The sequence below is a fragment of the Coregonus clupeaformis genome, chromosome 12 (genome assembly GCF_020615455.1).
Source record: "Coregonus clupeaformis isolate EN_2021a chromosome 12, ASM2061545v1, whole genome shotgun sequence".
NCBI classification, from domain to species: domain Eukaryota; kingdom Metazoa; phylum Chordata; class Actinopteri; order Salmoniformes; family Salmonidae; genus Coregonus; species Coregonus clupeaformis.
In genome coordinates this window covers 25,384,108-25,397,990 of record NC_059203.1, presented here as the reverse complement: position 1 = coordinate 25,397,990, position 13,883 = coordinate 25,384,108, and the positions used below count along the sequence as shown (strand labels likewise).

The 13,883-nt window shown below is 42.5% G+C and overlaps 1 protein-coding gene across 1 annotated transcript in view; it reads right to left on the bottom strand.

Annotated features, from left to right (window-relative positions):
- Window positions 1-717: 717 nt before the first annotated feature.
- LOC121578105 (synaptophysin-like protein 1) overlaps window positions 718-13,883 on the bottom strand; it is a 31,374-nt gene continuing 18,208 nt past the window's right edge. Inside the window, exons 3-6 of the mRNA XM_041892218.2 lie at window positions 11,730-11,848; window positions 11,160-11,358; window positions 3,882-4,055; window positions 718-3,544 (exon numbers count right to left, since the gene is read on the bottom strand). Coding sequence (XP_041748152.1) covers window positions 3,419-3,544; window positions 3,882-4,055; window positions 11,160-11,358; window positions 11,730-11,848 — 618 coding nt within the window. The 3' untranslated portion in view covers window positions 718-3,418. The remainder of the gene's footprint in view (window positions 3,545-3,881; window positions 4,056-11,159; window positions 11,359-11,729; window positions 11,849-13,883) is intronic.

Genomic DNA, 13,883 nt, shown 5'->3' with positions numbered 1-13,883 from the left:
CATATGTTGTTGGGGGTGGTGCTGGAGATGAATAGGAAGCTGAAATTTTACATTTCCCTTTAAGCCAACTCTGAAGTTGAACGACATTCAAAGTTGAATAGAAGCCGCTCCTCTGTAGGTATAATTCTGTGGGCCTAATTCAGATAATGCGTCATAACAAGATGCCCAGCATTTCAAGCCAAGCCTCCTCCACCTGCAAAATTTCAGTCGCATCTCGCACCCTACACTTGTCTGTCTAGTGAATGTCAATAGCTTGCCCGCGCCATAGCAAGCTGCTCTATCCGCACTGATTGGTTAAGTAATTAAATGTTGAGCTAAATATATATATATATAAAAAAAAAAGACTTGAGGTTTAAAAAGGAACGATAGTTACTTTGTGTGTGGTTCGAACCGGTTCAGTACTTTATTTTGCTGGTCAACCTACCTCTCATGCACTTGTATAACACCTTGCCCTCTGACAGGAATTTAGTTATTGCTTACATCTATCCAACTTTTTCTTAAATGTAGATGTACATACAAAGGGGTTTATGGTAGGGATTGGGCATATGTAGAAAACAGTACTACCTTGTGTCCAAAAAAAAGCACTGTTACAATTACTTTGCAACCTTAGTTATATGAAATGCAATAGTACCATCTTGTGGCTAAAATATTAACTGTAATCTTAATTAACTGGTAACAGTCACAGAGCAGAGTGAACAAACATCAGTACAGCAGTTGTTGCAGCTCTCTCATCCTTTAATGCAGTGTCAATACTGAGGATGTACAGACATTATCATGTTTCATTTGTACAAACAAGGCACAAAATAGAAGTCACATTTCAGAAATCCCATCAGACAATAAAGGCCAACCCTGATTTATCCTAAAAAGCTAGATTCTTTCTATTCAAATTAAAAAATGGCACAAATGTTCTAAAAGATCAGTGTCCTTTGATGACTGATTGACTTAAGCCTTCCCTATGTAAATCACTAGAGGCCTCAAATCACAACACTCATAAGGAACAGGATGTCAAAATGACATTAATTACAAAACAATTAGTGCAAAGCAAAAACAAAATAACAAGTTCCATTTACTTCCCATAGGAGCAGGACATAGGTCATCCCCACATAACCATCAAATGCAATCATTGGCTAAATTAAAATGTAGGACCAATGAGTGAGAAAAACAAAAACAAAACAACAATATTCAAGAAATACTGAAGGATTCATTAATTTTGGCACCTACATGTTGCCATTTGTGTTACATGGCAGCGCCATTTACCATTCTTCAATGAGAGTCTGTAGCTAGCCCAGTGGTGTGACAAAACAGCAAAAACAAATAAAATACAACCATGCAGGCATAAAACTTATTCAGGGAGAGAAGTTGCACAAGTTATAGATATTTTCTAAAACGCACTGAAGCCATGAAAGTTTGTATTATTATTAATGTAAGTTAAAAAAATACCAAATAATAACATCATTCGAAAGTCGCTTTTTCCTGTTCAAACTAGAGCTGGGCGACAGACAAAACCATATCGCGATAAAATGCCTGAATTGATGCAATAACGATAAATAGAACAACATTTTATAACAAGTTAAAAAATTACCCTTTAAACTACTACGATTGTTAATGGGACAATTGATGGCTATAACAATCACCCATATTAGCAAAGTTATTTCAAACTTCACATTTATCTACTATAGGCTACTTATCGTAATGAACGTTATCAGCAAAATGCCTGCGATAAGTGGTCGGTGTCGATAATTTTTCGGTTTATCGTCCAACAAACATTTTGAGAAGAGTCAAATACTGGAGGTAACTTTGTGTTTTAGTTGTTTCAATGTCACAACTTTACAAAACAATAATTTAAAAAGAGTTTGGCTTCATTTGAGTAATTTCCACAAAAATGCAACAGTTATCTGCAGGTATTGAGTAAACAATACACCAACCAGCATTGCGCTGAAATATAGGCACTGACAGTTTGAATAACTAAAACATTGACAGCAGTTATTAGAAATGTGTTCTCAACTTGAATGTAGTCCATATTAGTTGGTGTTACTGCTATATTTGGTGTAAATAACCAAGGCACTGTTCATATGTTCATCTGCAAGTAAGCATTTCACTGTTAGTCCACACCGGTTGTTCATGAAGCATGTGACGAATAAAATGATTTTGATTTGATTATGAATAACAAAGACAAAAAGCCATACACTTCAAAGAGAGAAACGCATTGAACATCAGGAGCGATTGTGGGATCAAGTAGCTAACACAGCGCTGACGAGTTTAGTGCACCAAAGCAGTACGTGTTCAGAACATGACAGAAATGCAACGTCCATGTATCCATGAGGTCTGTTTGAAAACATGTAGTAGTAGTGGAATATTGGAGAGTTACTGAAGTTACAGTAGTTAAATTGTTTTTTAATTTATAGGACCAAACTTTGACCTGAAAGGCAACCTAGAGCAGGTGATTTCAACATTACCTTTGACCTCATCTCCTTTATCAGATTCATGGAAAAGGAGGGGACTGACGGCCAGACAATTAGTGTATGTCAACCACAGGAGGACGGCTCATAATAATAGCAGGAATGGAGTGAATGGAATCAAAGACATGGAAACCATGCGTTTTATGTGTTCGATACCATTCCATTGATTCTGTTCCAGCCATTACTTAAGAGCCCGTCCTCCCTAATTAAGGTACAACCGGCCGCCTGTGCTGTCAACAGCAGCATTACTGGACTTCCCCATTCGAGTCACAGTTCAGCTACAGTAGTGAGTCCGAGCCCTGTTGGGACATTTTGTACTAGGCCTATGTGTTTGAAAGTACCTGCTCTAGAGGAAGCTACCAAATCAGACATTTTGAAAATCACAGATACCCAGATTCCTTTCATAGTGTTCAACTCAAGCCACGTTCACAGTAACTGAATATATTTTACGTACAGTTAACGCAAGGCACTTATTTTGGAATGGAAATACCATTTTTTTAAATGGTTCAGGGTTTACACCTGTAAATTGGGGTAGTGTTGACTGCAGCTAGCAAATCATTCACATTAACTGACCAACTCTATGCAGAGTATAAAAACAACAACCAGGGGTCGCTGTGGTGGAGGGTTAGAGTTGGGCAACTTAGGCTGTGTTTACACAGGCACCCCAATTATTTTATTTTTAATTGGCCTTTTGGCCAATAATATAATAATCACAGATCTTTTCACATCAGAACTTAAAAAAATATATATCAGGATCGGGCTGCCTGTGTAAATAAACACAGCCTAACTACTTTCCCTGAAGCTTGAGCTTAAGGCCTGTCATTGAAAAGGGGCCTGTGTGGAATTGGTGATTAAAAAGCATAATTTTGCGTGACGTTTTAGTTTCCTTCTTAATAGGGTTACATGAGAAACAGTGTGGGTCCCAAGCACCTTGGCGATTGGCTTGGGCTCTGTGCAAATTAAGAGCTGGGGACTCCACCCTCCTCCATGGTGGCTGGTGGGTTGGGGTCCTTGTGGAAGGGAGTCTCCTTAAAGATGAACCAACAGTTACCTGTCCACAGGATGAGGTTCAGAAATCCGAAAATCTGGACGAGGAGGAAAGTGCGAAACAAAGACAAAATAATAATAATAATAATAATAATAATAAGCCATTTAGCAGACGCTTTTATCCAAAGCGACTTACAGTCATGCGTGCATACATTTTTGTGTATAGGTGGTCCCGGGGATCGAACCCACTACCTTGGCGTTACAAGCGCCGTGCTCTACCAGCTGAGCTACAGGATACAAACAGAAAGGAATGACAAATGCTACATTATATGTGACACTATACCTGTAGCCCTGTCATTCATGCTTGACTTGTACATACCTGTAAGGCATAAGTTCCTCTGGGAATAAAATGTATTACTAAATCGAATTGCTCACCACAGAGGCATAGAGTATTCCCATGGAGGGGAAGTTTCCAGGTGAGCACTGGGGCTGGCAGGCCTCAACCAGGTGGTTTGGGTTGGTGGCCCACTTCACGTCAGTCAGGCCCTTCCCCCAGGCAGAGGAGGACACCAGCCACAGGAAGGCAAAGGCAGCAGTCACCAACAGGTCCTGAGAAAATCACAGGGGAGGGTTGTCACTATAGGACCATGTTGGAGAGGATGGAAGAACGCAGCTTTTAAATCATGAATCTCATTTGAACTATTAGGCTCACAACTTAATCTGTCTCAGGTGTTAGAGCTGTCCCAGGCTTAAAACATTAATCATAAACCTAACCCATCAGCCAGAGACAAATGGTTACATGGTTAAATAAAACTTTATTTAAAGTGCATTTAAAAATGGCAAAACACTACACATTAAAACAATAAAAGAACAAAAAACTGAGGATGTATAAAACAAATCACTTATTAAAAGCCTGATCAAAAAGGTGGGTTTTTAAAAGTGATTTAAAAACCTCCATGTTGTCTGCCCCTCTTACCTGACAGGGCAAGCCGTTCCACAACTGAGGTGCTTTAACAGAGAACTAGCCTAGATTAAACAAATGCATTAACCAATTTTTCGGCATCTGGCTGAGATATGAAGTGTCTAATTCTGGAAATGTTTGCTGTTTCAGATATGCTGAATTTTTTTGTGCAAACTGCGCACTATTGTGTGGCTAACAGATTACAATCACTAGATCAGCTGCACATGCTTACTCTGTACAGTATATCCACACACACACACACAATGCCATTATTGGTCTGCCAGTTGATGTGTTGCTTCTCAGAAAACCCTACAAACAGCCGCACTACGACTGGTTGACACTGATCTAGCAGTACACAGGCTGGTAGACCAGGTTTACAAATAGTTATCCAGTTACGCTACACTATACTGTAGCAGCAATAGGCTACTACACGGTAACTAACATCGACACACCCTATGTTTGAATAAAATCAACTATATGTAGGCTACTTTGCCTGATGCTTTAAGCACTGCAATAACATTTTTAGACACAAATTACTAGAGGGACTCAGAGATCAATATAGCCTAACCAGAAGAAAAATACCTGTTTCCGACCCCCCTTCTCCCGCTGCTGCTGGCCTTCGCAGATTCTGCCATTATGCACCTGAAGTTGCCGGTAATAGGCTACAACAGCGGTCAGCAACCTTTTCCATTTGGAGTGCCAAGTTATCGTACCATTTCTACTGATCTGTGTGCCAGTTATGATTTTCATATGCACATTTTGTGGGACAGTTTCATTTATAAAGTCTCCATATCTCAAATCAAATGTTATTGGTCACGTACACATGTTTAGCAGATGTTATTGAGGGTGTAGCGCAATGCTTGTGTTTCTAGCTCCAACAGTGCAGTAATATCTAACAATTTCACAACAATACACATAATACACACAAACGTAACGTAAAGGAATGGAATTAATAATATATAAATATCTGGACGAGCAATGTCGGAGCAGTATAGACTAAAATACAGTAGAATAGAATACAGTATATACATATGAGATGAGTAATGCAAAATATGTAAACATTATTAACCCGGGACCACCCATATACAAAAATGTATGCACGCATGACTGTAAGTCACTTTGGATAAAAGCGTCTGCTAAATGGCATATTATTATTATTAAAAAGTGACTAGTGTTCCATTATTAAAGTGGCCAGTGATTTCAAGTCTATGTATATAGGGCAGTAGCCTCTAAGGTGCTAGTGATGGCTATTTAACAGTCTGATGGCCTTGAGATGGAAGCTCTCGGTTCCAGCTTTGATGCACCTGTACTGACCTCGCCTTCTGGATGATAGCGGGGTGAACAGGCAGTGGCTCAGGTGGTTGTTGTCCTTAATGATCTTTTTAGCCTTCCTATGACATCGGGTGCTGTAGGTGTCCTGGAGGGCAGGTAGTCTGCCTCCGGTGATGCATTGGGCAGACCGCACCACCCTCTGGAGAGCCCTGCGGTTGCGGGCGGTGCAGTTGCCGTACCAGGCGGTGATACAGCCCGACAGGATGCTCTCAATTGTGCATCTGTATATGTTTGTGAGGGTTTTAGGTGCCAAGCCATATTTATTCAGCCTCCTGAGGTTGAAGAGGCGCTGTTGTGTGGGTGGACCATTTGTTTGTCAATGATGTGTACGCTGAGGATCATGAAGCTTTCCACCTTCTCCACTGCGGTCTCGTCGATGTGGATAGGTGGGTGCTCCCTCTGCTGTTTCCTGAAGTCCACGATCAGCGCTTTGGGTAGTTCAGCTTAATATTGCAGATAGATTGTAACTTCCATCAATGTAATTGTCTGCATCACTTCCAATCCCCCATGTTTGTTTGTTTGTTTGTTTGTTTGTTTATACACACATATATATACATACATATCCTTTAAAAAACAATATATATATATTCCCCTTTATTACTTTCCAACCCTGCCACCCTTTGCCTACTTGGAGTAAACTAGTGAACAGCAACGCCTAGGCCTCTACTTCCAGCCCATACCCACTATACATTTTATGGACACAGTCAATTTTACAATAATAAAAATGTGTTTGTTCTTTCTCCTGAACTTCTTCTAGTCTCAACCTTTCCGATCATTTTCATGATGTCCATCCGGTTTGCTTCCATATGCCATATCCTTCTAACTGTGCTCCTTCACAAAAGCTCCCAACCTACAACCCATACACTTATTATGGACACAGCGTGCCTACATTATTAGTTATCTTGTTATTGTTTGTTGTTATTAGTCCCATCCTTCAATTCCATTCAACACCTCCCATCTATCTTTTAACACCATCCATATAGGATTTCTATTTGCCATACAGTGGGGGAAAAAAAGTATTTAGTCAGCCAGCAATTGTGCAAGTTCTCCCACTTAAAAAGATGAAAGAGGCTTGTAATTTTCATCATAGGTACACGTCAACTATGACAGACAAATTGAGAAAAAAAAATCCAGAAAATCACATTGTAGGATTTTTAATGAATTTATTTGCAAATTATGGTGGAAAATAAGTATTTGGTCACCTACAAACAAGCAAGATTTCTGGCTCTCACAAACCTGTAACTTCTTCTTTAAGAGGCTCCTCTGTCCTCCACTCGTTACCTGTATTTATGGCACCTGTTTGAACTTGTTATCAGTATAAAAGACACCTGTCCACAACCTCAAACAGTCACACTCCAAACTCCACTATGGCCAAGACCAAAGAGCTGTCAAAGGACACCAGAAACAAAATTGTAGACCTGCACCAGGCTGGGAAGACTGAATCTGCAATAGGTAAGCAGCTTGGTTTGAAGAAATCAACTGTGGGAGCAATTATTAGGAAATGGAAGACATACAAGACCACTGATAATCTCCCTCGATCTGGGGCTCCACGCAAGATCTCCCCCCGTGGGGTGAAAATGATCACAAGAACGGTGAGCAAAAATCCCAGAACCACACGGGGGGACCTAGTGAATGACCTGCAGAGAGCTGGGACCAAAGTAACAAAGCCTACCATCAGTAACACACTATGCCGCCAGGGACTCAAATCCTGCAGTGAAGACGTGTCCCCCTGCTTAAGCCAGTACATGTCCAAGCCCGTCTGAAGTTTGCTAGAGTGCATTTGGATGATCCAGAAGAGGATTGGGAGAATGTCATATGGTCAGATGAAACCAACATAGAACTTTTTGGTAAAAACTCAACTCGTCGTGTTTGGAGGACAAAGAATGCTGAGTTGCATCCAAAGAACACCATACCTACTGTGAAGCATGGGAGTGGAAACATCATGCTTTGGGGCTGTTTTTCTGCAAAGGGACCAGGACGACTGATCCGTGTAAAGGAAAGAATGAATGGGGCCATGTATCGTGATATTTTGAGTGAAAACCTCATTCCATCAGCAAGGGCATTGAAGATGAAACGTGGCTGGGTCTTTCAGCATGACAATGATCCCAAACACACCGCCCGGTCAACGAAGGAGTGGCTTCGTAAGAAGCATTTCAAGGTCCTGGAGTGGCCTAGCCAGTCGCCAGATCTCAACCCCATAGAAAATCTTTGGAGGGAGTTGAAATTTCGTGTTGCCCAGCGACAGCCCCAAAACATCACTGCTCTAGAGGAGATCTGCATGGAGGAATGGGCCAAAATACCAGCAACAGTGTGTGAAAACCTTGTGAAGACTTACAGAAAACGTTTGACCTGTGTCATTGCCAACAAAGGGTATATAACAAAGTATTGAGAAACTTTTGTTATTGACCAAATACTTATTTTCCACCATATAATTCGCAAATAAATTCATTAACTAACTCCTGAGTGGCGCAGTGGTCTAAGGCACTGCATCGCAGTGCTAACTGTGCCACTAGATCCTGGTTCGAATCCAGGCTCTGTCGCAGCCTGCCGCGACCGGGAGACTCATGGGCGGCGCACAACTGGCCCAGCGTCGTCCAGGGTAGGGGAGGGAATGGCCGGCAGGGATGTAGCTCAGTTGATAGAGCATGGCGTTTCAGATCACCCAGTAGTGCTATCTGCAGGGTTAGCTCCAGGTAAATATTGCAATCCTTTAGCCATTCCTGGACCTGTGTCCAAAAACAAGCTACAAATGGACAGTACCAAAACAAATGATCTAATGATTCTGTCTCTTCGCAGCAAAATCTGCAGAGCTGGGTAGACTGTATCGCCCATATAAATATAATTTAAAATTGAAAGATTCAAAATTTTAAATCCGGTGTCGTTTTGCGTATATCAGTTCATAAACACTATGCCATGGGATCGGTACGTCAAAAATCTCTTCCCAACTATTTTGCAATCTATATGGGACGGCTGTCAATCCTTTGGTCCTTAAATGAAACTGATACAGCGCCTTTGTTTTGCTGATGGTGAGTGAGAGGTTATTTTCCTGGCACCACACTCCAAGGGCCCTCACCTCCTCCCTGTAGGCTGACTCGTCATTGTTGGTAATCAGGCCTACTACTGTTGTGTCGTCTGCAAACTTGATGATTGAGTTGGAGGCGTGCATGGCCAGTCATGGGTGAACAGGGTGTACAGGAGGGGGCTGAGCACGCACCCTTGTGGGGCCCCTGTGTTGAGGATCAGCGAAGTGGAGGTGTTGTTTCCTACCCTCACCACCTTGGGGTGGCCCGTCAGGAAGTCAATGACCCAGTTGCACAGGGCGGGGTTCAGACCCAGGGCCCTGACCTTAAAGATGAGCTTGGAGGGCACTATGGTGTTGAATGCTGAGCTATAGTCAATGAACAGCATTCTTACATAGGTATTCCTCTTGTCCAGATGGGATAGGGCAGTGTGCAGTGTGATGGCGATTGCATCGTCTGTGGATCTATTGGGGCGGTAAGCTAATTGAAGTGTGTCTAGGGTGTCAGGTAAGGTAGAGGTGATATGATCCTTGACTAGTCTCTCAAAGCACTTCATGATGACAGAAGTGAGTGCTACGGGGTGATAGTCATTTAGTTCAGTTACCTTTGCTTTCTTGGGTACAGGAACAATGGTGGACATCTTGAAGCATGTGGAGACAGCAGACTGGGATAGGGAGCGATTGAATATGTCCGTAAACATTCCAGCCATCTGGTCTGCGCATGCTCTGAGGACACGGCTAGGGATGCTGTCTGGGCCAGCAGCTTTGCGAGGGTTAACACGCTTAAATCTCTTACTCACGTCGGCCACGGAGAAGGAGAGCCCACAGTCCTTGGTAGCTGGCCGCATCGCGGTCGAAAAAGGTGTTTAGCTTATCCGGAAGCAAGACGTCGGTGTCCGTTGAATTGCGACGCCACTTTGTCTCTGTACTGACGTTTTGCCTGTTTGATTGCCTTCACAGAGGGAATAACTACACTGTTTGTATTCGGCCATATTCCCAGTCACCTTGCCATGGTTAAATGCGGTGGTTCGCGCTTTCCGTTTTGAGCAAATGCTGCCATCTATCCATGGTTTCTGGTTTGGGTAGGTTTTAAGTCACAGTGGGTACAACATCTCCTATACATTTCCTGATAAACTCAGTCACAGTATCCGTGTATTCGTCAATATTATTCTCAGAGGCTACCCGGAACATATCCCAGTCCGCGTGATCAAAACAATCTTGAAGCATGGATTCCGATTGGTCAGACCAGCATTGAATGGTCCATAGCACGGGTACTTCCTGTTTGAGTTTCTGCCTATAGGAAGGGAGGAGCAAAATGGAGTCGTGATCAGATTTGCCGAAGGGAGGGCGGGGGAGGGCCTTCTAGGCATTTCGAAGTTGAGTAGCAGTGGTCCACAGTGTTTTCTCAGAGTGAGTGCTACAGTCTCAATCTCAAAATCAATGTCATGTGGTTAATCAGAATTATATCTAAATGAAAATTATACAAATCTAAAAGTAACTTCTATTGCCAATATGTAAAAATAGCCTACATAAAGCCAACAAATAAAAACATTGCAGGCCGCAGGTAGAAAATATCCTGATAAAAATATCCTATAAATCACATTGGCTATACATGGCCTGTCTGCAAGGAACTTGAAACATTGTATCAACTATTAACTTGGGTCCAGCCTGAAGCTCGTGCTAGCAAACTTGCAACATTGTTTAAAATATTCTGGGCCCTCAGTTTCCCTGCCAGTGAGCACCGGACAGACAGACACAGCCGTAGGCTATTTGCGCAAGGGATAAGAAGTAATCAGGTAGGTGTTTTTTTTAATGACATTTCCACCGGATCAGAGCATTACATTTTTCCCCTTTCATGCTGAGTGGTTATCGAAATAGTATTAGATTCCCAAAGGTGCACATTTATAGGCCTACATTTGCATGCAGGCCAGGTAGCCTAGGCCTAGTTCTATGCGTAATCAGGTGCATGTCCTTACTCAAGATTGACAGGAGCGCTCCAAACAAAAGACAATGAATAAATTGACAACTCGTAAATGGAATTAAATAAACCAAAACTTTTTCCTCACAAGTGTAACCTAGGTTGTGCGCTCTGCAAACGTGTCCACTACTACAATAACATATTGAATGCATTAACAGAACCTACCGTAACCAAACAAACACTGTAGATGAGAAATTATGGTAATTAATGGTAAATGTACTACTGGTGATACTTGTGTGCCATCCCCGCAGCCTCCGCAATTGATTAGTCCACTCAGACAGGCGTGAATAAGACCGGTGTCTCATGTGCCATAACATTTTATGCTGCTTGACAAAAACAAATCTCGGTCGACCAACAGCCTATGTAACAAACAATCGACCAGTTGACTAAATGGGGTCAACCCTAGTATCTTTATAGACTCACAAAGGTGGGTCCGCGGCCCTCGCGGTACACATGCTGGTATCCCAGGTATAGGACCAGGGTGGCGGTGCAGTACAGGAAGCAGAATACACCGACACAGACGTAAAACTCAGCAGAGGAGGAGTAGTCGCCCTGGAGGTAAGTCTCATTCATGGCGTTCCTGTTACACGTCGGCCCCTTGAAAGGGCCATAGCTAGGCAACCTAGAGAGTAGTGGGGTGAAGGGAGAAATAAACCAGATTAAATCAATTATATTGTAATCATATGGCACAAATCCATTTCAACTATAAACACAAAAACATTTAAGGGGCAACTGTCAGACAAATAAAAATGGCTTTTCCATGTGTGACTGCATACATATTACAACCAGCTTTAGAGAGTAAAAATAATTCCTGCTTACACATCTAGCCCTACGGAAAGTTTTGCATAGCTTTTCAGGGCGTGTCAGGGATAGGCTTACTTACTGTAAAGACCATAGGTAGGCATTATTGGCAATTAAAAATCACAAAAACAGAAGAAACAATACGACAGCATAAATGTTGTTAATATGCAGCTCTATGCGAGAGGTTTTTACCTGAAGGGGTACCCGAACCCAGCATCTATGACCTGTGGCGCCAGCTCCCCACATTTCACAATGAGGTGGGTCGTCCCATAGTAACCCCCTGTGGTGGCGAAGGCAAAGATGGTGAACACCTGCACAGAGACAGGAGAGTTAGCGTGCAACTCAATGGCCTGAAGTCACTTCCTCATCTCTTTGCCTTCACCTGCACTGATCTAGGGCACATCACTCTCATACCTGGGCAGCTTAGAAAAGCTAATTCCTGGTGGCCTGACTGTTGTTTTCACAGAGGTCTAGGCTATGTTTTCAGATCAATAAAGAAGGAGACAAGGAAGGAAAGGTACTTTAGAATTCATAAATGAGTCTCTCCCAAGGAACCAGAGAGTTGTTGTGCACTCCTCTGATTTTCAAAGACAGTTCATTTGTCCTTTTAAAGATTTCAAAATCAACACATCATAATACATGTAGCCTACATAAGACTGTATACAGCTATATTTAGCTCCCACTGCATGCTCATCTCCATTATTTTTTAGTCATTTTAGCAGACGCTCTTATCCAGAGCGACAGTTGGTGAGTGCATACATTTTTTCATACTGGCCCCCCGTGGGAAACGAACACACAACCCTGGCGTTGCGAGCGCCATGCTCTACCAACTGAGCTACACGGGGGCTGTGCTGAGTTGTAGTTCTGTAAATCACAACAGAAAGTGGTCCTCTGTAGCTAAGTTGGTAGAGCATGGCACTTGCAACGCCAGGATAGTGGGTTTTGATGCCCGGGACCACCTGTACGTACAATGTATGCAGGCATGACTAAGCCGCTTTGGATAAAAGCATCTGCTAAATGGCATATATTATTATAATATTATAAGAGGAAGAGGTGTTCCACCGGCAGGATGCAGAGCTGTTTTTAAGTGGTCAGGTGTTCCTGCTGCAGCACAGTTAACAGGCCTGTGTAAATGTCATAAGGGTGGGGAGTGGTCACTCGGCAAGAAAAGCCCCCATCTCCAGCAGAACACCCCACTGGGGTCAGGTCTGATAGGAAGAGGTCCCCAGATGTGGTCCCCGGAGGCCTCAGACATGGCCCATGCCAAAAATCTGGAAACCCTGACTAGGCAGAACAGTGGGGACATCACCTCAGCCACCCTGACAGTCACTTCCTCTACTCAGAGCAGAACAGTGGGGAAAGGGAAGATCCAGAGAGGGGGAGAACAGCAAACACATACACACAAAAGCATAGGCCTACACACTCCTCTCTCCCCCAGAGTAAGACTTTCCCTGTGCTAGAACCCTGACCTTTCTCTCTCGCTCTCGTGATTACGCTTCACCACATTAACTTCCCCTCCAGCCTCTATCCACACAGGAAACTCCTTCCCTCAGTGTGTGCTGAGCGAGCCAACTCATTAACACCGACTGGCTCCTAACAGCTGAGTCTGACTGACATAAAAGACTAGCAGCGCGTTTAATTGGTTCAGTTTGAGCAAGGAGAGGCACAGAATATCTAATATTGATCTGTAATGAGGAGTTATTTGGGATGTAAGATGATTTGTAGAGCAGTGATTCTGTACAGTCCGATAGCAATGTAGTCCATCTCAAACACACACACTAGGTCTTCAAGGTGACGGAGTACAGTGAGGACATCTCTGTGGAAATGAGTGGGAACAGGAGCCAAATCAGTCATTATAAAAACTGTTTATGCAGTGATAGTACACTATGAATAGATGAGAATATAAACTATATAGCTATCCCTCTCCATCTCTCAGAGTTTCTCTTGATTAATGTTTATTCTCCTAGGTGTAAAAAAATTAAATGAAAACTTGGGAGTAACACACCATACAGAACATAAATAAACCTGTCTGGTGGGCTTATTCAATTTAAATAGACTGCATAGAAAGGCACTCCATTTTAAATGTAGGGGTAGGATGTTGTTGCTGCCCCAAAAATATTAAAAACGCAACATGCAACAATTTCAACGATTTTACTGAGTTCCAGTTCATATAAGGAAATCAGTCAATTTAAATAAATTCATTAGGCCCTAATCTATGGATTTCACATAGACTGGGAATAACATATATGCATCTGTTGGACACAGACCCCTTAAAACAAATGGGCTTCACAATGGACCTCAGGATCTCATCATGGTATCTCTATGCATTAAAATTGCCATCGATAA